General features: G+C 43.8%; 1 protein-coding gene across 4 annotated transcripts in view; it reads right to left on the bottom strand.

Moving 5' to 3' along the window:
* LOC146967037 (sodium channel protein type 5 subunit alpha-like) overlaps window positions 1–26,832 on the bottom strand; it is a 468,832-nt gene that overhangs the window by 32,139 nt on the left and 409,861 nt on the right. For all 4 annotated transcript variants that reach the window (XM_085763726.1, XM_085763723.1, XM_085763724.1 and 1 more), the window contains 2 exons: window positions 5,109–5,162; window positions 512–653 (listed from right to left, as the gene is read on the bottom strand). In XM_085763726.1, coding sequence (XP_085619852.1) covers window positions 512–653; window positions 5,109–5,162 — 196 coding nt within the window. The remainder of the gene's footprint in view (window positions 1–511; window positions 654–5,108; window positions 5,163–26,832) is intronic.

The raw sequence follows: 26,832 nt of genomic DNA, 5'->3' as shown, positions 1-26,832 counted from the left end.
TAGTTATATCTTCCGACAGCAATCACTTACATAGAGTGTTTGGACCGAAACACGGGTCTGACAGTCACTCTGCTCTGCTCTGAGCCGAGGAGAAAACTTTTCTCGTATCCTACAGTTTTTATCCAATGAGGAGAGAGAACGGCATGCAGGGCTGTGTGTGCAGCCAAGGGATGCGCGTGAATGTGGCGACGAGGACTGTTATGGTGCGTTCAAGGCAACTCGTAACTCGTGTTTTTCCGACCTGTGAAGTCATACCAGTTCGATCTGGTACGAGTTCACGGGTCGGAAGTTACGAGTGGCCGTTATAGTGACTTTCCCAGGTAAAACAGGTCGGAAAAACACGAGTGGGTTGCCTGGAACGCTACAAAGTCGTAGGTCGTGACGTGAAGCTGTAATTTACGGTTTCAAAAGCCTGCCTGGAACGCAGCATTAGCCAAAACGACCGGATCGCTTACTTCTGCTTTAAGAACCAGTTTACTTTTATCAATAATATTTTGCATTTCTGTGGTACTTATCTTTCTCTTCTGCTGGTTGAAGTTATCAATAATGACACCAATGAAGAGGTTGAGGGTGAAGAAGGAGCCGAAAATAATAAAGATGACAAAGTACAGGTACATGTATAAATTGATCTCCTTGATGGGCTGCTCCTCAACCTGTGTGAAACAAGGTCATTAAAAAATTAGCCATATTGCACCTTGAAAATTTAGTTTGTAGTAAGGATGTGCCGAATTGTGATTTTTGGGATTCTACTCAATACCAAATCGTCTGTGTAAAGATACAGCCGATATCGGCCCATACGGTCAACACATTATAAATGCAGTAAACATCACACAGTAAGCCGGATCTACTAAGATCCCAGATAGCGGGTGCTAAATTGCGTGCTCCTAGTAAAATTTTGCATGTTTGGTTAGCTCAGCAGTATTTAAATGAGTGTTTTGCGCATGGTATTCGTTTCTGCCAAGGAGAGTGTGGACAGAGAGCTGGATGGCCACAAACACAGAATGAAAATGTGATCCGACGGATTATTGGAGGGACAAATATACATATTGTAGAGCTGCAGCAGAAGAAACGAGGGAGATTATATGTGATTGGTAAAACAAGAAGAGAACAAAATAAATTTCGGTTTATCATAAAACCTCGGCAAACGAGGAAGAGCTGCTGTGATCAGTGTTGGGAAGCAGGTGTCCACTCCCAGAGCTGAGCAGCCAGGTACTGGAGAGGAGAGGAGAGGAGAGGAGAGGAGCGCACCGGAGGAGAGACGTGCGTTGTGCGTAACAGCGCAGGACTTTTAACACACCTGAAAAACTGCTACAGTTCGCTGGAATGACCCAGACGCGAGGAAATGCAGAGATATAAGAGCTTTTGATCTGGAAGGTATTTTATTTATTTATTTTTTTATTTAATTAATTTGCACAATTTTACATGCAAGCTTAACAGCATAAATACAGCAAACCAGATGTGCAGGTGAGATTAAAGAAACCCAGAGGGGTTTTTAAGGGAAATCTCACCTCATAAAAACAAGAAATAAAAGACCACAACAACAGACAAAACAAACAAAACGTAAAAGTATAAAATCAGGTATTAATTCAGTATCCGCAGCTATTTGTGGCAAAGCTGTGCCAGTTAAGACTTGCCTTTCAAAAGTGCTAAATAAAAACACAAAAACTGCCACCGCAATCTGTTTCAGATTTGGTAAATCACATTGTGTGCGCTAAATAAATCTATTTGCATCTACTCCTCCCAAAATTGTATGCGTTCTGACAGAAACGCCCATATTTGTATATGCATTAAGACAAACACGCTAGATGGATTGCACGTGCAATTTTGCCCGTTTGAGAGACGCAATCCTCGGTGCGCCCGGTTAGTAGATCAACTTCAGCATTTGTTTGCGCGTGCAATTAAGTTTGCACACGTTTTTATACGCGCAAACCCTTAGTAGATCCAGCCCAGTGTGTATTATTCTAACTGTAAAAAACAATAGGCAATAACTTTCACCACTATTTTTCATTATGCTGACACTCAGAGAACATCACTGAAAGGGATAGTTCACCCAAAATTGAAATTTCACTCATTATCTACTCACCCTCGTGTCGACTAAGGGCTGGGAGAAGTTTCAGAGTCCTCAGTGCCTTCTCGGAGTTACAGGGGGGCTCCGTGCAGCACTGCATTGTCATATGATGGTAGCGAACGGGGCTCACTTTTCTTCATCCAAAAAGACACACCAAAAAACATCCAAATACCTCCACACAGTTTGTCTGTAATGTCCCTCTTGTATTGAAGCCCCGTCATGAGAAATTGTGTCAGTGCAAATCCCGCGAGATTTGCACAGACACAGGCAGCAGGCAGACACTGGGAGCTTCCGCTACAAACAAGCTTAAAATATAGACTTACTTAATATTTTTTGGAACAATTTCTCATGACGGGGCTTCAATACAAGAGGGACATTACAGACGAGCACTATGGAGGTATTTGGATGTTTTTTGGTGTGTCTTTTTGGATGAAGAAAAGTGAGCACCGTTCGCTACCATCATATGACAATGCAGTGCTGCGCCAAGCCCCCCGTAACTCAGAGAAGGCTTGGAGGACTCTGAAACTTCTCCCAGCCCTTAGTTGAGGGTGAGTAGATAATGAGTGAAATTTCAATTTTGGGTGAACTATCCCTTGAACATTTAATCAACTCATGCAGGATGCAGGCTTTTGTGTTTTTTTCTCATTCAATCAAGAGTGAAAAGAAAATATATGCCTGTAAGTACTATTGTAGGTGTTACTTAAAGTTAGGGTTAACGTTGAGAAAGATTGATCATTATTATTATTACCATTATTAACATCATTTAGATGGTGGTTATGGCCCAATAGTAGGCTACTACTTACACAATAGCAGCTGCACGAAATTGACCAATCACAGCCATACATATAGGAGTTTCTCCTTGCTCAAATTTGCACTCTCTCTCTTGGCATTGTTACTCCGCATTCAAAGCTGGCACCGTGTTTGGTTTCTGCCAGCCAGCTTGTTGCTCTGCGAAAGGGGGTGTGTCTTTAGGAAGCTCGGAGGGGAGGGGTGTGTGTGTGTGTGTGTGTGTGTGGGGGGGGGGGGGGTGCTTTTTTCAAATCTTTCTCATCGTCTATCTCAACGTCGACCATAGCTTTAAGCCAATGTTAAAATAACATTGTTTGTCAGTCTAAAATTACCGTGATAGTGCTAATGCTAATTTCGGTTAGCCCATCTATGACGTTTTCCATTACGTGTTGGCATAAAGCTAGCAGACTTTATATTGAGTTTGTGATAATGACAATGATGCTGGCTGTGCTGAGAGTGCTTTGAACGTTTTGTTGTTCAGTGAGGGAAGAATATCGTTTATCAACCTTCCCATAATAGTTGGTGGCGTCATTACGTTGATGTTTGTAGCGCAAGCGTAGGGTTTGGTTTGGTTGATGTTCTAAGGTACGTCAGAAAACGAACCCCATCAAAATGCCCAAAATTCATCCGAATCCAAAACCGAATCCTGGATTCAGTTGCAATTGAAGGTTGGAGCGAGAGCGGGCGAGTGTGAGTGCGACACCTATTGGCTGGGAGGAATTAAAGTTGTAGCTAACACCTTTAATTGTTATTTTTCACAATTTTTGGGCATCATTGCTTTAATTGTTAAGATAGTGGAGAGAGATGGGAAAGTTGGGAGAACGATGTGGGGGAATCCCACGTGGTACAGATCTGCACAGTCAGGAATCGATCCAGCGATCACTGCATTGGGCATTGCCAACATAGGACATGCTCTTAACCAGTCGACCACCAAGCACCCCATTTATTTTTTACCAGTCTTAGGGGGCATGGACTAAAAACCGAGTCTTTGGTCCAGCCTCAGGAGGTGGTCTTGGTCCAGACTATCCTGGACCAAGGTTATCCTTGGACCTGCTATCCTGGACATGCTATGTAGTGTGAAAGCATTTTTTTGGAAGGTTCGATCTATCAGACCAAATACAGGAAGTCACGTCAGATTCGCCCGTCTCACTCGCTCGTGCTGAAGAAAGTAAATAAACAGAAAAAAAGGAAAGATGAGTGGCGGCAACACTTGGGGAGAGGAGGAGATCAAATAGGCCTATTACATCCAGATTTGGTCAGAAGGAGGGTTTATCAGTGTACACTTGTAAACATTTACACGGAATTAAACAGTAGCCTAGAGTGTTTAATATAAGTCCCCAAACGATAGCCTACATGCATTTTTTTTTATATAGCCTTTTTTTTTATACATTACCCGAATATTTTTTTTTCCGTCGAAAAAAGTCTGAAAAAGACGGATATTTATCAGCGAGTGAGACCAAACAACGTCTGCCCCAGCAAGTCAGAGCTTTTATTTCTCTCACACTCACACAAGTGACCTGGAGAGATGCAGCCACATCTGACAGTAGGATCGCGCGTGTGTGTTCCCCTCCACTACACAGTTACAGCTGATCGCTGCCGCTCTCATCAATGAGAGCATTTTCGCCGCGGCACGACCCTCTTTTTTCTCTCCTTTCATCAGCTCCAAACACACTCTTCTGCACCGTGATTACAAACCAAAGTGTGCTTTCCAGCACTATTTTTTATTTTTTACACATATTTTTTATTTTATTTTTTTCTGAGCACTTCCTATGCGCTAACGTCAGACGCACGCTCATCCACAAGCCAATCACTGACAATTATAAGCAGGCGCAGCCCTTTCGGGTAATGACGTCATGACGTAGGTAGATCTTTTGGTCCGCTGTCATAACAGCAGTGTGAAAGCAAACTTTACTGGACTATATGGAAACAATGTAACAAAAAAAAAAAAAATTAAGTCCGGACCTTGGTCCAGACTATTAGGTGTGAAAGCGCCCTTACTTTTCATATTTACTTCACCATTTTACCTAATTTTAATCACCAGTCTAATTTAAAAACTTGGTTCGTGTTTAGCTTTTCTTCTCATTTTGATTCAATAAATGTCAAACCACATCATTTATTTAAGGTGTTATTTGTTGTCTCTGTTGTCCCACTGGTGTCTTTTTATTTGAACCTCATGTGGAATCATATTTCATCCAAAGATGGAATCATATTCAGAAGAAAATACAAAATGGAAATTGTCTGGTTAACTCACAGATCTGGAATCTACAGCTGCATACATGATATCCATCCAGCCTTTGAATGTTGCCTGAAAAAAGAAAAAGAAAAACACGTAATTACAAAGTGATGAGCTGTAATTATGCAATATACTGTGTACATGAACAATGGTCTGTATAAACTAGGGTTTGCTAAATGAGACTGAGTGGTAATGTCCAAAATATCTCCGACCGTTTATCTTTGTAAAGAAATCGTCACAACAAGGAAAAAGTGTTTGTTTCTGTGGCGGGGAGAGCAGGCGCTAGGATGTTTCAGAGTTAGGCTATCTGAGGTGAGTGACTACATGCAAAAACACAAAGTTTATACTGTACACCAGGGCTATTCAACTATATTTTTGAGGGGGGCAATTTTGTTTTCTGTTACCGTTTCATCGACAGCAGTGTTGGGCAAATTACTCTTGAAAAGTAATTAGATTACTGGTGGTACTGATTACTCCTAAATAGGCTAATCACGTTACGTAGCCGAGGACTGGTGCTTAAGATTGGGAGAGAGGAGAAGAGAGACCGGGCTGATGATGGGGGGAAGGGAGGGAGCGGGAAGGGATCTCTGGTCTGCTGTTGGCAGTGTGTCGTGAATGTATCGTTTAGGAGCGTCTACCATTTCGGTAACACTTTATTTTTTTTTTTTTCAACTATCTTTTTATTGAAAACAAGGTACAAAGAGACAGTAATATAGAAAGACAACATTTTTGATTTTTCTCAGAACACATATACAAACGAACACCCCCACCCAACCCACCCACCCCTTCAACATCCGGTGCATCCCATTTCAAGAGAATTAAATAAGTATATAAATAAATAAAGGTTATGATCTTGACAGGTAAAGGTATCATTCAACATATATGAAGAAATTAAGTTTAAGTATCAAGTTTATAAATAAATGAGGAGGCTGTGTTTGCTGTGCAACATCATGCTTCACCCTTCAGAATATAGTACCAGTGGATTCATGAGTTATCGGGGAGAGTTTTAAGTTTGTTTATGAAAGACATTACTGGGCTCCAGGTGGAATAAAATAGGTTTTTCGATCTAAGTGTGTATTTGATCTTTTCAAGACTTAAATGGAGCATAAGGTCACTCATCCATAAGGAGGTGCTGGGTGGTTTGGGGGATTTCCAGTGCAACAAAATCCTTCGGCGGGCAAGCAAAGTAGCAAATGCTATAATGTCCTTATGCTTATTGATAATATGTTGGTCAGCTGGAACTATACCGAAGATGGCAGAGTAGGCGTTAGGTTGCACATTTAATGATAGTGCTTGTGAAATAATTCTAAAGACTGCTGACCAATAATCTGAAAGGGAAGAACATGACCAGAACATGTGTGTTAATGTTGCCGAGGCAACATGACATCTGCTACAATTCTCATCCGCCTCAGGGTAAATTTGGGCCAACCTAGACTTGGAGAAGTGGGTACGGTGCAAAACTTTAAACTGAATTACACCTAGTCTAGCACATGAAGTAGTTGCATTAACTCTCTTCAGAGCTTCAGTCCAGGATTCCTCAGGTATTACATCCCCAAGCTCCTCCTCCCATTTCCCTTTAATTTTAATGAGAGAGGTGTCTCCAAGAGATGATATATTGGAATAAATTCTTGCAATGAAGCCCTTTAAATCGGAGGGAATTTGGAGGATATCATCCATAGCCGTAGGTTGAGGTGCACTGGGGAAGTTTGGATCTAGATTTTGCATAAAATGTCGGACCTGGAAGTATCGGAAAAGACTTGAACCAGGGAGGTTGAATTTTTGAGAGAGATGACTAAAGGTGGAGAATACACCTTGGCTGTAGAGATCTTTAAATTTGGAAAGGCCAAGTCTTTTCCACAGGGCAAAAGTGTTGTCTAATCTTAGTGGGACAAAAAGATGATTATCACAAATAGGAGCCAAATGAGAGAGATTTGTAAAACCAAAGTGGTTTCGAAATTGTGACCAAATACGTAAAGTGTTGATAACAACAGGGTTAGAGGTATAGGAAGGAGTAGACAGAGGGAGACTCGAAGTAACTAAGGCAGGAAGGGACGTCAAAGTGCATGACTCATTTTCTAATTCACACCACGACATCTTAGGAGCATAACACCAGTATATGATTTTCTGAATGTTAGCCGCCCAGTGATAGTGAAGCAAATCGATGTCGTTGCAGAAGCCTTTTTTGTATCATAGGGGCTTTACCGCCCCAAATGAATGATGATATAATCTTATCAATGGACTGAAAAAAAGATTTTGGGAGAAAAATAGGGAGACATTGAAAAAGATAAAGGAATCGGGGTAACACGTTCATTTTAATACAGTTAATCTTTCCAGCCAGTGAGAGATTAATGGACTTCCAATTCTGTAAATCGTTTCTCAATTTATCAATGAGGGGTGTGAAGTTTTCTTTATATAGTTTAGGGAAAGTCTGCGTAATATTGATTCCTAAATATCTAAAGCCAGATTTGGACAGATGGAACGGCAGGTCCTTTTGTGGAATTGCAAGAGCTAGGTTGTTCACTGGGAAGCACTGGCTTTTCGTAAGGTTGGTTTTATATCCCGAAAAGATACCAAATCTATGCAACACCTGAACTATGTGGGAAACACACCGCACTGGATCGCACACATACAACAGTAAATCATCGGCATACAGAGCCACCTTGTGTTCCCTCCCCCATCTAGAAATACCATTTATTTCCGGTGATGATTTTAGCATGATAGACAGAGGCTCAATGGCGAATGCAAACAAAAGCGGACTAAGTGGGCACCCCTGACGAGTCCCTCTTGATAATGAAAAAAATTCAGATCGCTTCCCGTTCGTGACCACTGATGCCTTTGGTGAGGCATATAGAAGTTTAATCCAGGCTATAAAGGTTGGTCCGAAACCAAAGGCCTGCAGACATTCAAATAAATACGCCCACTCTACTCTGTCAAAAGCCTTCTCTGCATCCAGGGAGATAACCACCTCTGGTACCTCCCCGGATGCAGGAGAATATATGACATTAAGAAGGCTCCGGATGTTAGAAAAGGAGTGACGGCCAATCATAAAACCTGTTTGATCGGGGGAGATCACCTCATCTGTAACAGATTCTAAACGTCGGGCAAGTGCCTTAGCTAAAATTTTAATGTCACTATTTAACAACGAGATGGGGCGATATGATCCACATTGTGTTCTATCTTTCCCGGGCTTCGGAATAAGTGTTATGGATGCTTCAGTTAGCGTCTGTGGCAAGGCCCCAGTACCCAGTGAATCATTAAACATTTCTAAAATAAGTGGCGCCAATTTGGTTGAAATTTTTTTGTAGAACTCAATTGGATATCCATCGGGGCCTGGGGCCTTACCGCTTTGCATCGCTGAAATCGCATGCAAAATTTCTGTTAGTTGAAAGGGTAATTCTAACTTTGCTTTATGGGTGGGACTGATAACAGGGGCGTTTAAATTTGTAAAAAAGTTTTCCATATCAGTAACATCACTGGGTGCTTCCGAAGTATAAAGTTTTGAGTAAAATGCCTCGAAGGTATTGTTAATTTCAAGGGGGTCTGTGGTAAGCTCCCCGTTTTCTTTTTGTATTTGTGTAATCTGCTGATCGGAAGACTTACATTTTAATTGATGCGCCAGCAGTCTACCAGCCTTTTCGCCGTGTTCATAGACAAAGCCTCGTGATTTCAATAATACCCGTTCTGTCTTTTCGGATGATAATAATTCATATTTGGTTTGAAGATCCAGCTTATTTTTATAGAGTTCCGGAGTGGGAGAGGCAGAGTATTGACGGTCTATCTCAAATATTGAACTGAGAAGTTGTTCTTGTTCTTGCTTCCTAGCTTTATTCAACCTAGATGTGAAAGAGATAATATCCCCCCTTATTACCACTTTAAGAGTCTGCCAGAGCAAGGAGGGAGAGACATTATCCTTGTTGTTGGTTTCTAGGAAATTATCAATGGCTGTCGAGATCATCTGGCAGAATCCTTCGTCTGTAAGTAATGCAGTATCAAATCTCCATGGGGCCCGGTCAGAGAAGTTAAGTGGGAAGGAAAGATCTAATATTACTGGGGCATGATCGGATTCAATTATGGCGGAATACTCTATATTTTTAACAAAGGGAAGTAATACACTGTCAATGAAAAAGTAATCGATTCTGCTATACGAATGGTGAACATGAGAAAAAAAGGAGAATACTTTACTATGAGGGAAGCGAAAGCGCCAAGGGTCCAAACATCCAATTTGGTTCATAAACGATGACAATGTTTTAGCCATTTTGGAGGGGATATTAGATTTTGGGCTGGAACGGTCCAAGGAAGGGTTAATTGTACAGTTTAGGTCTACTCCGAAAATTAGGGAGCGTGAATTTAAATCAGGAATAGATGAGATTACTTTTTCTATGAATTTCTCATCGTCCCAGTTGGGTGCATATACATTAACCAGGAGTACAGGTTTGTGATATAGGGACCCTGAGACGATAATAAAACGGCCATGAGGGTCAGATATAACGTTTGTGGCATTGAAGAGTGTTTTTTTATGGATAATGATCGCTGTGCCACGTGACCTGGAATTGAAACTTGAATGAAAGATTTGGCCAACCCATGCTTTTCTTAATCTGATTTGGTCCTTGACCATTAAATGTGTTTCTTGCAGAAAAGCAACTTCACATTTTAAAAGTTTAAGATGTGCAAATATTCTGGCTCGCTTTACAGGTCCGTTCAAACCCTTGACATTCCATGAAATAAATCTTACATTTGTCCCTCCTGTACTCTGATTACTTTCCTGTGTCCTGTTCATGGTCTAGTACATCTATCAGTAATATTTGTGGAAATACATGATCTGCTGCACCACAGCCCTGCATTCGTTCCAAAGAGTAGAGAAAGAGCTTCCACTTAAACAAAAAACATAGTAAAATGATGAGAACAAGTTAATTAAATTGTTGAATTGGATTTGAAATCCAGGGATGCACACCCCCAAAACCCTTATAACCCTAACAGAACCCCCATTTACCCATGACAACAACTGAACATAATAAAGCAAAATAAAAGCAATGCCTATGTTTGCCTCCCCAACTGAGGAAAACTGCAGGCTCACCATATCTCCCTTGTTCTTCCGGGAGTGTATCTTGATCAACTCTAGGTACTCCCAATCATTATGTGCAAAAGTAATAACATCACTATTTAAACGTATAGCTAATTAAGTTATCAGGATAATATAAATTTTAGAGCGAAAACAAATATAGGTGGGCTTTAACCTAGCATCAGGTATTAGATTGTGTACTTAAGGGGGGATTTCAAAGTAATAATATTTACATGCCACACAGATAAATTCAACGCTTGTGCATGAAATAACCATGAACAGCAATAGAAGAAATAAACGAAACAAAAAATCCTACTGAAGAGGATACCTGAGTCCACCGATGAGAGCCAGTGTGAGTAGTTTGTGTAAAGTCCAGTTAGTTAAGTCCAGTGCCTAGTATAGAGTCGCAGACTTCCTCTTCTTTTTTTTTTTCACTCCTTTATTACCCGGCGGTTGTAAAATTCCTGGGCGTCTTCAGGTGACTCGAAGGTGAACGTCTGTTCCTCAAAAGTAACCACCAGGCGGGCCGGATATGTCAGACGAAACCGAATTCCCTTCTGGAAAAGTGCCCGTTTCACCTCGTTGTAAGCTGCTCGTTTCCTCGCCAGTGCGGAGCTCAGGTCGGGGTAAAACCTCAGAGTTGCCCCCTGATAGTTCACCACATGATTCCTGGACCACCGTAGGGCTGCCTCTTTCTGCTGAAAGCGAAGAAAGCACACGACGAATGGTCTTGCTGGTTTCCCCTCTTTCGGCTTTGGACCAAGTGACCGGTGTGCCCGCTCCAGTTCAGGCGGATCAGTAAACACATCAGGGCCCATACACTCTGCCAAGAGCTCAGAAATAAACTTGACCGGGTCTTTACCATTCTCGCTGCCCTCCGGGATGTTCACTATTCTCAAGTTGGATCTGCGTGATCTGTTTTCCATGTCGTCTACGCGATCCCACAGTGTTTGATTCTGGGTTTAGAGAGATTGAATTGTGGCTTCGGCTGTAGTCAGACGTTCAAAGTTCTCTCCGGCGATAGTTTCCGTGGCAGTAAGGCGGGTCTGGAACGAACCGACCGGAGAGCATCCATGGCTGACTGAAGTGGTTTCAGAGACGCTTGAATTAGCCCAGAGACATCATCCTTCAGACCGGCTCTCTGCTTCGCAAGCTCGGTTACCAGCTGCGACATGGAGATTGTGTCGCTAGCATCTTCCCGGGCAGGCAGGCCAACGTTAGCATTGGCGTTAGCAACTTTGCTATTGACGTTAGCAGGGGCTACGTTAGCTGCCATGGCCGAGAGTTTGCCAGCTATGCTCCGCCACTCTTCTTATGTTTAGAGTTGCTCATTTTGGTGTCCAAGGTGTCGAAGTAACTTTGTAACGCACTGAGACAGTTTGAGAGAAGAAAGTCCGATGTTTAAGTTGAAAATTAAGCAAGTGTGATCGGGAGACCTGAAACCGACGTCTGCTCTCTTACATCGTCAACCGGAAGTCCTCGGGAACACTTTCTATGAAGACCACATCTATAGTGCATTATGAGCGCATTCATAGTTCTAATGCTCATCATAATCAATCACAGTGTGTCCCACACACTCATTTATTCACAAAAGGATTATGTCCACCATGAATACACCCCCCCCCGCGTCGGACAATCGTTCCGTTCATCTCCGCATTGCTGCTCCGTATTGGCATTGTCACAAACACAGAGAAGCGCGCATGCATAACAGCAGTGCGTGGTAAAAGTGAAACTCATACGGCCCGATCGCGCCCTCCCCCCGTCGGTCAATCCGCTACCGCCGCAGTCTCCTTGCAAACCTGTGGGAAACACTGAATCATAATGCACTATGACTACATTCATAAAGTTGCATGTATATTGAGACAAGGACAGAAGTCCGACTTGACGCCAAAATCGAATTTTGAGCATAGCTCGATTAAGCTCTGCATGTAAACGTACTGAGTGTTGCTTCAAATATAACAAGAGGAGGCTGCTTTTAATTTCTGACAGCTGAACATTGCACTTTTAAATATGAAGCTTATCCAAACAAAAAACTAGAGCAACAACAACTGTCTTTTTTTTTTTTTTTTTTTAAATTTGTGTATATTGGTTTTGCTCTGTGTGTCGCGGTGATAACTTAACCGTGAAAAGTAGGCTACAACACACACAACATAACGTTACAGCCGCAGTGTTGTGAGTGAGTCATGTCGGGACCAGAGCGATTGCTGGTCGGGACAACCAGGCTCACAGGCGGCCGGGCTCACACACCCGGGGAAGGCCATCCTGGCAGTGAGGGTGTGTGAGCCCGGCCGCCGCTGCTGCTCCGGCAGGGATCCTGGCAGTGAGCATCGCCTTCCCCGCCGGAGCAGCAGCAGCAGCGGCGGTCTGTGGAGCGGGTTCATGAAGCCTGGTTGTCCCGACCAGCAATCGCTCTGGTCCCGACATGACTCACTCACAACACTGCGGCTGTAACGTTATGTTGTGTGTGTTGTAGCCTACTTTTCACGGTAGTAGGCGGCGCTGGGGGTGGCCAGGCGGGGAAGGCTATCAATGAGCTTCGCCTTCCCCGCCGTAGCAGTGGCGGCGGCCAGGCTCACACACCCAGGGAAGGCCATCCTGGCAGTTAAGAGGAGAAACTTTCTGCTTCTAAGTTGTTGTTAGGTTTAGGAGCAGCGGAGCGGCTCGCGGCTGCAGCTCTGTTCACTTCACACACTGAGAATGGAGTTTGTTTTCTTCCGGTAGACGTAAATACGTAAACACGTGTACCCTCTGTCCAATCAGAACGCTTCCCGACCCCCAGACGTTAAGCAGAATTAAATAAAGGCTATTTAATGTGTTTTCCATGTAAACCACAATTCGGAATTATCATTTCCATGTAAACTCGTGAAACGAAATGAAACGAAAACAATATATAGGCCTATTATATTACTATATTGTTGCAACTTTAGAAAATATAATTAAAATATAATTAAATATAATGCAGGGGGGAAACATGGACCAAAACGGCTCAGTAATACGCACAAAAATCCAAAAGAAACGAAAATGAACACAAAAAAACTAAACATCATGAAGTGGTCTCAATCTGTGTTTTACGCATGCCTCTGTGCGTCTGGCACATGTGTCTTGGAGTTCTGAATGGAGGCTGTATGTTCAGCTCCCCTTACATGTGAAATTTATTACATGAAACACGACGACATTTCTTCACTTAGACTATGAACTGAAAAGTGTGAGGATAGCTACTGTAGGAACCGGTTTTTCTGTTCATGTCACGCCCACTGCCCCCTAGTCTCTCTCTCTGTGCTTGATTTCAGATTAGGAGCTCCTGTGCTGGAGGTTGGACCTCTGCTCCACAGCTGCCATCTATCAGCCACCAGCCTCATACTTAACCAGTGCTTCTCAGTCAGTCGGTGCTGGATGATAAGGAAAGTTGAGGATCGCCAGCTCAGTTCTGCACTCGACCAGAGTTCTACAGCCAGTTTCCTGCTCTACCTGCCTCACATCGACAGAATCCCACGGCCTGAATCTTCCTGCTAAAGAGTAATAAATTCCTGCACTGATCTGCTGCCTCTGACTCTGTCTCTGCCTCCGAGTCCATTTACCTGGTCTTAACAGTTCAAAGGAAACAGCTGTGTGAAGTAGCCTACTGTGGGGGGCAGGACTTCTGTCTGACAATGTACTTGAGTGAAGTATCCACAAACACACCCATTGGTCAGAGATAAAGAGGATGCTAATGTGTCGCTAATGTGTTACATTGTGTCCAGCTGTCGTCACAGCAATTATTACAAGCACACCTATTCGTCATTGCTAATATGTCTATTGAGCACATTACTTTCAATAGAGCCGAGAAGGTGGAATATAGTAAAATATTTTTCATTCTAGTTTTAGAGGTTGCATTTAAAAAATATATAAAAAATAAAGTTATTACTTTACATCACGTTCATAAGATGTGTAGTGCGTATTACTGAGCCGTTTTGGTCCATGTTTGTAAGCCTTTTTCCCCCTGGATTATATTTTCTAAAGTTACAACAATATATATAATATTGTTTTCGTTTCATTTCGTTAAAGCAATACTTACCGATCTGGCATTTCACTCAGCACAGCACAAACATTTGAAAATCAACAGCTCCACCTCCCTCACAAGTCCCACCCACCTCTCACTCCTGCTGCACCTCCACGAGCCCCCTCCCTCCCTGCGGCATGCGTTGGCATGGCAACGGTAAACAGAACAGGAACGCGAGTGAAACGGGAACAACACAAACACAACACCGGAGTTTTAAACCATATAAACGGACTCAGTGATGATGACTGATGAGTTTTATAATAAACTGTTGTTAGCCTACTGCTACTGGAGACGCAGGGGAAGTGATTGTTACAGATTACAGTTCTCAACGAGCCGGGCTGGGGCCGGACCAGCGCCACCTGATGCGCTGGTTCAGGCCGAGAATAAATCCAGACCGAGCCGAGTCGAGCCGCGCCGGTCTGGAGTTCAACCGGGTCCGGACCGCTGAGAACTCCCAGAGCTAACAGTAGCCTAGCCGTTAGCACAGAGCTAACAGTAGCCTAGCCCCCTAGCCGTTAGCACTGGATGCTTTATAGACACATGTGACTTCCTGTGTTTACGTATCACTCGGGGCTGCTCACTATCAACATTACAATATCAGACATGAAACTCTGCAACCAGCTGCGGCTGCAGTTATTGGTCTTTTAAAAAACTATTTATTTCCAAAAACCTTCTTTCTTGTGTGTTGTGACTCTAGTCTCCTCTGCTCTCTGTGTCCTGCTACTGCTCTGTCAATAAGCGTTCTTCCTGGTCGGGAGGGGGGAGAGGAGGAGAGGGGTGCACAAAGTGATTACATATTAAGTAGGTTCGGTCGCTCGTCAAATCTTATTAATCGGACCGAATAATATTATTGGTCAGACTTTTCTCAGAATTATATGAGAATGAAAAAATGATGAGTTTTTAACCCTGTTGGGTTTCTCTTACATTTTAATGTATCATCAGATTATTAATAGCATTTTAACTTAGACAAAGAAATGTGCAAAAGTTCCAGAAGGTAAGTATTGCTTTAAGTAAAAATCAATCAATCCATTTTCTTTGAAACTATGAGATTGCAGAGCACCAGTTCATAGCGATTTTCACAACACTGTCACTCCGGATCAGCGGTACCACGACGCTGGTTATCAACTCGGTAACTCAACCCTGGCTTGTCTTATTGTGAATCTGTGAACGCGCACGTATAAAGGGAGGATTCAAGGCAGCAGACAAATCACAAACAGAGCACTGACGTGTCAGAGAGAAGCGAGGTGAGCGCAGCGCAGCGCACACCTCATTTCTCCTGTGAGGAAGAAGAGAAAAAAAGAAGCCCGTGGTCCGACCTGACCCAGTTATTGAATGTTTACGTTTATTTAGAAGAAGTTTAATTAGTGCTGATTAAACTTGTAAATGAATGCTGCTCTGAATCGATCAGACCTATTTTTAACAGTGGCCAAACAACAGAACCATTTTATTATATTAGACTATATTTTCCATTTTTGCTGAGCATATGGTTTGTTCTAAATTAAATAAAAGCCTGTCCCATACAGACGCGTGTCTCTCTAAACAGGTCCGCTCGGCACACACACACACACTGTCAAAACATGGATGAATGAAACTTATCAACTTTGTATCGGCCACGTCTTGTAGCCTATTTCTATCAAGGAAAAGTTATTTCAGGATATCCTATGTTTTATCGCCCAGCCCGAAAGTGACACAGGCTCTTGCCCGTTTATTCACGAGAAATCATCCAGCAACACTCAATCAAAGAAGGTGGGGAATGAGAAATCTGTGGCACTCATAGGCGGCGCTAGGGCAGAAGGAATGGGGAAGCTACGGGACAACAAAAAAAAAAAGAAAAAGAAAAAAGAAAGTCTTTACCCAGGCAGATATACTGTATATAGTTTTGATGTTCATCAAACTGAGATGCAGCAGAATGATTCCTTTCATTCTCTACTTGTTTTTTTTTGCTGTTGTAGTAGCCCATAATTAACCTAACCAATGTTCTTACCCTAAGCAGCATACGCCACGGGGCGTTTGTGTCATATTTCTCAACTATTTCTTCAGGTTTAAATCCTCTTAGTTGTCGCTCTCGATGTACAGAAGCAACATAGTTGACAGTAGCCTATCTGCTGTGCCATAGTTGTCCTCATCCAGTTGCGCAACTGTATCGCTGAGAATGTGCGCTCACACAGAGCTGTCCAGAGGTAGGCTGGTGACTGGAGAAGGGAGGCAGCAGGTGTCCGGGCGGTCGGGGCTGCTGTCTGGACGTAACTTAGGCCAGTGACTGGAGGAGGGTGTGCGCAGGTGTTCGGGGGGGCGCGGCTGTCCGGAGGTAGACCGGTGACTCGCGGGCAGTGGCCGGTATCCGGGGGGGAGGCAGCCGGTGTCATGATGGAGGCCAGTGGCAGGAGAGAAGCAGCAGCTGGTCGTCGGCTTCATTGCTGCTGCTTCGTGGGACTCTCGGACTCGTTAATTTTGATATTCAAAAACCTTCTAATGCCCGTTTTACCGGGCTTTTTTCTTTTAATTTCGCTGGACTGTCAGTGACTAGCATAGCGTGGCAAATGGGTAAGCTTCTACGCTGCACATTGTAGCTACGCCGTGTGTACGTAATGACGCAGGTAACCAGTCAAATACCACTGAAATAAAAAATAAATAAACCATCGACATAGATAATACTTTAAAAATGTGTGTTTTAATGTATTTCCCACCTCTTTCTAAAATATAATTTAAAAACAACAACGAAAAAATAACATTATTTTATTTTTTCATTTTATTATTTGTGATGATTTTATTTTATTTTCTGTGACTTCCCCTAGCCTATTGATAGCGCCGCCTATGGTGGCACTACTGTACATTAGTTGGCTCATTTTAAAAACACAGACGGGTGTGTTTGGAGCTCACGAGACTGAGAACCGAAAAAAGAGAGTGAGACGTATACTGTAGCTGCCATCGTCACATTTTTCTCATTGAAAAACTATACTGTATTATTATTATATTGCATTCCCCGTATGTGTTCACTGCTCCGTGCTGCTGTCTTAAAGTGAAATTCCGGCGTAAGTGTAAACCATGGTCAAACACACCGTAACACTGAGTTAGACCCCCCCTCGAGAGATCAATTTGCCCGACCGCTACATTCACGAGATCCACCAACTTCAGCAAATACCGCAATATCGCCACACACGGCGCTCTCCGGATCCACTGCCTGACCGCAACCAAAACGCCACCATTTGCCCAAAATAATGCTCAGAACTGCACCAAATGTCATCAATAGTACACACAGGGTCCCAGCACGTAGTACGAGTTGTCAAACATCTGCTAGCTTTGCCTGTTTTCTTTAGCAAGGAGATGCAACTCAACTCACCTACTTCTCCTCCGGGAGCCGCTCGTTGGTGAGGAAGCCCTGACGAGTCGATCACCGAGTGCACCGGAGTTCCGCAGCTCAATCAACAATTACCTCATGGAAATACAATCAGAGTTTTTTTTTCTTTTATCTTGCATATCACTTTATAACTATTATTATCGAGTGCTGGCCACGATATAGGCGCAAATGAGCATTTTTAAGAGCTGCGGAACTCCGGTGCACTCGGTGATCGACTCGTCAGGGCTTCCTCACCAACGAGCGGCTCCAGGAGGAGAAGTAGGTGAGTTGAGTTGCATCTCCTTGCTAAAGAAAACAGGCAAAGCTAGCAGATGTTTGACAACTCGTACTACGTGCTGGGACCCTGTGTGTACTATTGATGACATTTGGTGCAGTTCTGAGCATTATTTTGGGCAAATGGTGGCATTTTGGTTGCGGTCAGGCAGTGGATCCGGAGAGCGCCGTGTGTGGCGATATTGCGGTATTTGCTGAAGTTGGTGGATCTCGTGAATGTAGCGGTCGGGCAAATTGATCTCTCGAGGGGGGGTCTAACTCGGTGTTACGGTGTGTTTGACCATGGTTTACACTTACGCCGGAATTTCACTTTAAGCCAGGAACACACCGCCACGATGCTTCCCGACGCGTCCCGACGCCGACGGCTTTGGCCGACGAGTCTGTCGCCTCTCGTCGGGAGAAAGGAAAAAGTGAAACACACCGCCCCGACTGCCGACCAGAGCTACTGAGTGGCGAGGACTCCCCCATAGAAATACAGACCAGGGGCAGCCCTGCTCACTTTTCATTCAAACAAACTAATGCCACTGCCACAGTTAATTTCATCAATGAGACCGACATTAATCTCCTAAAAACAATTTAACCAGCCACGTGTTAACAGCGCTAAAGCCAAAATTAAAACGGCTTTTAGCAGCTTACTGCTGTGGCTCGGTTGCCGCGAATTGGCGATAGCCGATGCTAATTTCTGTTAGCCCGTCTATGGTGTTTTACATTACACGTTAGCATTAAGCTAGCGGGCTTTATATGCTTAGTTGTGAGCTGTGTGTGTTTTGAACGTTGTTTCAAACTATGTGGGTTTGATTGAACATCTTTGATGTTTAAATATATTGCCGCTTAATATATTGCTTTACTCCTCTTTTTATTTTATATACCATTTTTACTGTAGGACAGGCTAGGACACCGTTTGTTTACTGTGGTCACTTCCGTCCCTCCCACACACCGCGCTGATTCGCTTAGGGCACGGCCAATCAGAATCGCCATAGCTAGCACACAGCCAATCAGAGTACCCGACGAGTCTACTCTCCCGACGGCCGACGAGTCCCGACTGAGCATGTTCAATCGGCCCCGACGAGATCCGACAAGACCCGACGCTCCCCGACGGAGGTGAACACACCAAACAGACGAGCTCCCGACGCCGTCCGACGAGGCCCGACGCCCGACGGTCGGCTCGGTGTGTCCCTGGCTTTATGGAGGTGCTCCTGTTCACAGATGCAACCTGGCGGTTGTTTGGGCACATTGCAGCTTCTGGTGAAAACACAAAACTCCTCCACAAAAAATCCGCGTGACTCTCCCGTGACTCAAGCGTGAAATCATCCAAATGAAACTAATACCCACTGTAAATCTAGCTTATAATGACTTATAAATCCAAGTGTCTTATAAGTGCTCTTGACTGGTTATAAACTACAGGCTGACTGATGGGGCTTATAATACATTATTATACCCCTCTATACACACATTTAACAATCAACTGTTATAAGGACTCATGGGATGCTATAATATCAATGTATGCTTTAAGTAAAGTGAAGTTTATATGGATGTGTGTTGTGACCCACAATAGTTATGACATTCACCCAGGTACCAGAGGTCTTGTACCTTTAAGAGTTTACTTGGTTACTTAGTAACCCGAGAGCTCATGCCGGTTCCGGGTTCTATAGACCAGCCATTGTCAACCTTGGGGTCCTGACCCCAGTTGGGGTCGTGAGATGATTTCTGGGGGTCGCCAAATCATTTTGGAAAAATATAAATATGCAAAATGAATTAATTAATTAATGTAGCGTCCGACCGGACATTAGAAGGACGACGAGCGACTCTCAAACATGCATTTGATTACTCAAAACCAGTTACTGTCGGCCGTAACTACACCAAAACAACAACAACGAACCTGTCCACTTGTCTCATGTCTGCCCTTCTCATTTCACACAGACACCGCTCTCTCTCTCCTGCCCCTCACCTCACCTCATCACCACATAGGGCCATAGGCGTTCACAGACAGTCTGAAATCGCAGAACTTAAACTTAAACATTATAAACATTATAACAGGAAAGGTTGTTACAGAGAGTTGTTTTAGTTGTGTCTTTTTTCTTCATTGTTTGTCTAAAATTCATTGTATCAAGCGCGATGTATGGTTCTGTGCGCGTGAGATTCTGGTAAAAACAGGTAATGTAGACAGCAGTGCATGTTAAATTGGGGGTCGCGACTCAAAAAGGTTGAGAACTGCTATCCACCTTATTCCTGGGGTCGTTACTGTAGAAACGGTTATGGGTGGAACTTCCGGTCAGCACCGGAAGTAGCAGTGAGCCATTGGCTAACAGCAGTGATTGCTAGCGGTCTTCATTGCTGTTAGCGGTTTATTTGAAAGTTTTCACATTGTTTTCTGTTTCTTAGTTAATTCGGTAGATGAGGCAATTCATGTAGTGATAATAGATCGGTTATTGATCCATGGTGGTGAGCGCTCTAGAGTTGCACGATACCCACGGTAGCCGCGGTACCCCGCGGTGCCAAAACGTGACGGTTCCTACTATACTAGAAATTCTACACGACGGTACTACCGTGGATTACTACTACGGCGCCAGTTTCCGCTACATAGCGGCCGCCTCTCCTCTCCTCCCGGCTTCTCACTGCACGCACTCCCTTGTAAACAAAACCCACATGCACCCACTGCAACCTAACTATACAGCTGCTGAATGATTGGCTGTTTCCCTGTTACTGGTGATGTCCGGGGATATGATAGGCTGTTTCCGCACGCTGGATCCGCCCGTCTGTTATCTGATTGGCTGTTCATGGTTCATGCCGACAAGAACAGACTCCATGAAGACAGCTGAGACAGCTCCGCTTCGATAGAAATTCGCTTCAAAACAAACAACGAGCTAAAGTTCTGTCTCGCCCAGACACGCACACGGCTTCACAAACACGAGACAACACACTGACCACGGCAGAAGCACCGGGCGCGAGCGGCGAGTCTGCCGCGGTGTCGTCGTCAGTGGCACTTAATTAATTTAGCTGTTTATTTTCTCATTGGCTAATATCAGGCTATATGCTCCGTGTACAGGCTGAGGAATAAAGAGTTAAAGGATGTCCAAGTATAAAGCACCTAGAAATTGCATAAAAATATAGTTTTCACAGGGAGTCAGTTCCTGTTCATTGTATAATGTAAGTTGATTATTTATATTTGTTAAGCATAAATTAATGTGCAAGAGACTGAATGGTTATTTATTTTCAACCATATAAACTTCATTTATTTGTTTTTTATTGCTTATTTAAAAATATTTGTTTCAGTCTAATTCCTACTTCACCAGTATTATGTTTATCATGCACCAAACAACATTATAAGTAGCCTAATTAATAAGTATTTATAACTTGTACAAATACATTGCAGTTCATAAAAATAATAATAATAAAAAAAGGTTGCAGTATCGTGATATTACCCGGAACCGTGATACTTTGTCTGGTATAGTACCGTGGTTACTCATTTTGGTATCGTGACAACTCTAGAGCGCTCGTAATTAAAAAAATCAGCTGAGTGAAGAGGGAGTAGCGCTGTTTGGTTGACCCGTCTGCAGCTTCTGGGGGCTGCGGGTGGAGGACTGGACTGTGTTGGACGAGTCAGACCAACAGGTCCGCTTGGACCGTGGCCACTCGGACCAACAGGTCCGCTCGTACAACGTAATCTGGGCAGGAGACCGAGAAGTGGACGGGGCTGAACCGGGAGAGAGGCAGCCACTGGGCGTGTGTGTGTGTTATGACGGGAGTGAGGGGGCGCGCCGCCCGTCACAGAGGAGAAATGCATTAGGGCTGTCAAACGATTAATTTTTCTAATCGCGATTAATCGCATTTTTTCCATAGTTAACTCGCAATTAATCTCTATTAAAAATATTATATATGGCGCTTTGTACATTCAACACTCCAAAGTGTTATAATCTCTAGACAAACAACTTTTAGACCAGACCTAGCAGGCCTACCTAATCATAACACATGATGCATGAAACTCACACAGAATTGAAACGAATTGCATCCAGTGGAAATTGCCCCTTACTTTGCTACACCTCTGCCTGGCCATGTGCATTTGTTGACAACAGAAGCCGTCAAAAAATCAATACATCGCCACGTGCATTTGTTGACAACAAAGCCGTCAAAAAATCAATGGATGGAGCTGTGGATATATGTTAGACTCTTTTACAGTCTATGGTTAGACTGTGTATATTTGTGTAGCAACCAACTTGAAGGTGCCTTACCGCCACCTACTGGACTGGAGGTCCCACACTCCAGTCCTCCAGTCCAGCAGACAGAGGACAAAATGGGCCGCGATTAACCGCGATTAAAAATTTTTATCGCGTTAATTTTTTAAATGAATCTCATCGCGATTAACGCGTTAACTCTGACAGCCCTAATTGTAATGAATGTAACGACCCCCCCCCCCTCAAGATTATTGTTATTCTGACACATGAGTTAAATAACAGCTGTGTTTGAGACCGCTGCGGTTCGTAATCGCGGTGCAGAAGAGTGAGTTTGGAGCTGACGAAAGGAGAGAAAAAAGAGAGTCGGTGGAAAATGCTCATTGATTAGAGAGACAGCGATCAGCTCCGCGGTGCTGACGAACCCGCTTTAATATGACAAACTATGATTGTGATTAAAAGAATCTAAACCAAGTCGAGTAGAGCCAAGCTGTAACTGTGTAGTGGAGAAAGGGCAACACACGCTATGCGCGCACACGCGCCATCGTCCCCTCACACTGGTGTGTGTGAGAGAAATAAAAGCTGTGACTTGCTTGGGCAGACGTTGTTTGGTGTCACCCGCTGCGTGGATACATAAATATCTAGACCCCGAATCTATAAGACTCCCCCGTCTTTTACAGACTTTTTTCGATGGAAAAAACACCGTCATATCCAGGTCAATGTATAAAAAATTGCGTGTATCATTTAGGGATTTTTATATCCCTAAATGATACACGCAATTTTATGTTTACTGTTTCATTCCGTGTAAACGTTGTGTACACTGACACACCCCCCTGTATCAAAAGTATAGGTCTTTATGATTAAAATAAACTAAATAATGGATTTTTTTATTTTTACTACAACTTTGTTGGTTGGACACTCAGATATGTCTGTGTGTGGTCTTATAATAGATCCATGGTGAGAACCCACAGTAAAATACCCCCCCCACCACCACCACACACACACAATCCCTGAGAGCAGACAGTAAAGATGTGAGTGAGAGAGGGACCCCCCCCCGCACACGCATTTCTTTATAAAAGAGGAATGTGTTTTAAAATAAAATTATTCCAACTTTATGGGCAACCGTGTATATATGAGGCAACTTTCCAGAGCTAGCAGATAGCTCGTTGCCTCAACAACTGAAGCAACCAAGTTAACAAGTAGCTAAATATGCTACTGTACGTCATCTTTTTTATCTTTGGCCACTTTTTTAAGTCGTCCTCACACCTCACAATATTAGTAGGCAGCGGTATTATGATATTGTCTCGTTTGAGTTGTAAAAGGTGGTGTTTTATGTCTGTAACGCTCGCAGGAAGTGGATTAGCGCGTACTGTTAGAATGTAAACAAACGCGACTTCCGGTTCGCACCGGAAGTTGCGCCCATAATTCCCGCAAGGCATCATGGGGGCTAGGAATAAGGTGGATAGAGTGTTGATGGTTTCCTAGCAACCAGTGAGTTTTCAGTGTTTTTGTTGTGTGGAGAGTAAACAGACTCGACTCACCTCCGTCTACGTCTGATCATTATTTACATCTCCACAACTGGTGACCCCGAGAAAGCAACATGTCTGTCGGCGAAGGAAGCAGACACAACACCCCAGTGGCAACGTTAACAACACAGTTAATGTCAACGCCAGTATCTACACCGCGATCGTTAAGTTGCCCGACTTCTGGCAGCACAATCCACGAGCTTGGTTCCAGCACATCGAAGCCCAGTTCCAGTTGAGAGGAATAACTCAGGACGTTACAAAGTATTTCCATGTTGTGGTGGCGTTAGATGCCTCAACAACGGCCAGAGCAATGGTGCTGCTGGAAGCGCCACCAGCTGCCGGTAAATACGGCACCCTGAAGACATTCCTTTTGAGACTCTTTGAACTGTCTGAACTGGAGAAAGCGGACCGCCTGCTGTCTCTCAACGGCCTCGGGGACGGCAAACCGTTGGAGCTGATGGAGAGAATGCTGGCGGTGTTGGGCTCAGCTGATCCCTCATTCCTTTTTACGCACATATGTTCACTGTTTGGGGTGTGGAACTAGGTTGATTGCCTGTATGTTTGCATTATTTTTCTGTATGGGTGAATTCTGGGGGGGCCTGTGTGGTGACCCACAATAGAAGCACCTCCCAGACTTGGTACACACTTGGACAGCTTCTCTCCCATCGACCTGTCAGACTTAACTTCTGCAATTACTTCTTCCAAGTCAGCCACATGTCTGCTGGATCCAGTCCCGACAAGACTACTTAAGGATGTCTTCCCCTTAATTAACATTTCTTTTCTTAACCAAATCAATCTTTCCTTAGCCACAGGCTACGTGCCACAGGCCTTCAAGGTGGCTGTCATTAACCCTTTACTTAAAAAACCTTCTCTTGACCCAGATGTCCTAGCCAACTATCGGCCTATATCCAACCTTCCTAAAGGGGCGTTCACACCGGACGCGATAGACGCGAATGGAGCGGCAACTCTACATTGAAAATCAATGTAAATGGCGCCATGACACGCGATTCAGGTGGGGGCGGCGCGAATGGAGCGTCTGGAGCGTCGCAAATGAACCAGTGCGTCTGGAGCGGCGCGAATAAAGTTGAAAATATTGAACTTTTCAGGCGGCATCGCGCCGTGACATCCAATCAGCGACGAGTTCAAGCCGACGACGTCACTTCTCTGTACGGTTGTTTACACAGACACAGAACAACATGAAGGAGAAGCTAATTGTATATGAGCTGTGTGTGGGCACCGCCGCCGTCTTCTACATAGAGTGAACACACACACACACACACACACACACACACACACACACACACACACACACACACACACACACACACACACACACTGAGACTTGTACAGCGGTAGTACAGTGCAGCAATGGTGGTGATATCAGCTACGATCGACGTGGAAAGAGAGCGGGTTGAGATCACCGGTTTTCAAATGAACGGGCGGAGCGTCTAGCGCGAATGACGCGATGGACGCGAATGATCCAAAATGACCAAGCGGCGCGAATGAAGCGTCTGGCGCGATTGTATTTGCGTCTATCGCGTCCGGTGTGAACGCCGCTTTACATCTCTAAGATCCTTGAGAAGGTTGTCCTGGAGCAGCTACATGAACATCTGCACAGCAACGAGCTCTTTGAAGCTTTCCAATCTGGATTCAGAGAACACCATAGCACTGAAACAGCACTTGTCAAAGTCTCTAATGATCTTCTTATAGCTTCAGACAGAGGTCTCGTCTCTGTACTTGTACTTTTGGACCTCAGTGCTGCATTCGACACCATCGACCACAGCATCCTGCTGCAGAGACTAGATCATGAAATTGGGATTAAAGGACCTGCCCTAAAATGGTTTAAGTCATACTTATCCAGGGGCGGACTGGCCATCTGGACGTTCTGGAGAATACCAGAACGGCCGGTGCGGCAGGACGGCCGCTGCGCTGCCGTCACAGTTTTTTTTTCTCTTGCTTATCATCTACTGTTGTTCCATGTCCAGACCAATAGGTGGCAACAACGCGCCTGCAGGCCCATAGATGCACAAGCTCACTCCTCACTCAGCCATTGACGGTGAGGAGTGAGTGTAAGGTGTAGCTCAACTGATAAAGCACCTATCCTTGTGTTCAAAACTCTTGCTCCTGTTTGGGATCGAATCCCTCCATAACCCTCTGAGTTTGGATAATGCATTTTCTTTCCCCATCATTATGATCACTCTGTCAAAGTTAACGCGTTAACGCGAAATGCTTTTAACGCTTTTACCGCTTCGACTAGCAATTGTTTTTGTTTGTTTTTTTCCCCAATCGCCTGTTCATTCAGCCTGGGGAGGGAGATGAGAGAGGGAGGGAGGGAGGCTTATATATATATATATTATATCTTATAATGTTACAGAAAACCTGCATGTTTTTTCTCCTCATGTTCCTAAAGAGCCTGTTCTTCTTATCACCAAACGAGGCTGCTCTCCCTCTGTTAGCTGATTTTTAAATTCCATGAATGGAAAGCATTAGAAACGTCCAGATCTGGATGTTCCTTATGCTTTCCATTCATATTGCTGTTATTTCAAGCTATATAATGTGTGGCCTCTCTCTGTCAAAAATGCCAAAAAACCCAGCTTTAATGTCATATTCCTAAGCAGACAAATCTTAAAGCAGAAGTTAAGTGGAATGTTTGTGTTAATATAAGTCTTAAATAGTTCTATCTTCCGACAGCAATCACTTATATAGAGTGTTTGGTCTGAAACACGGGTCTGTCAGTCACTCTGCTCTGCTGTAAGCCGAGGAGAAAACTTTCCTTGTATCCTACAACCTTTATCCAATGAGGAGAGAGAACGGCATAAAGGGGCGGTCCTCTTTGTGTGTGCAGCCAAGGGATGCGCGTGAATGTGGTGACGTAGGGACGAGGGCGGGGACTGCTAACTCCATCGGCTGACAAGAAGTTAGCCAAAACCACCAATCGCTTACTTCTGCTTTAATGTAATTATCTATATTTTGGTAACAGATTCTTTTAAATGCATGCAAATGTGTTACACTTTACTTAACACCAACAAGGAAACATTATGGTGAGGTATGCTGTATTATAGATGCATCCATACAGTATAAACTTCAATTTACTTAAAGCATACATTGATAACTTATGATCCTTCATGGAATATTATAGCATCCTATGAGTCCTTATAACAGCTGGTTGTTAGGTGTGTGTATAGAGGGGTTTAAGTAGTCATAATGTATTATAAGCCCCATCAGTCAGCCTGTAGTTTATAACCAGTCAAGAGCACTCATAAGACACTTGGATTTATAAGTCATTATAAGCTAGATTTATAGTTATTCATAAGTTGA

Source organism: Trachurus japonicus, chromosome 20 (genome assembly GCF_045865225.1).
Source record: "Trachurus japonicus isolate A0001 chromosome 20, Traja_1.0".
In the NCBI taxonomy this organism is placed as follows: Eukaryota; Metazoa; Chordata; class Actinopteri; order Carangiformes; family Carangidae; genus Trachurus; species Trachurus japonicus.
Note: the sequence above shows the minus strand (reverse complement) of the source record. Positions and strands in the feature narration are given on the sequence as shown.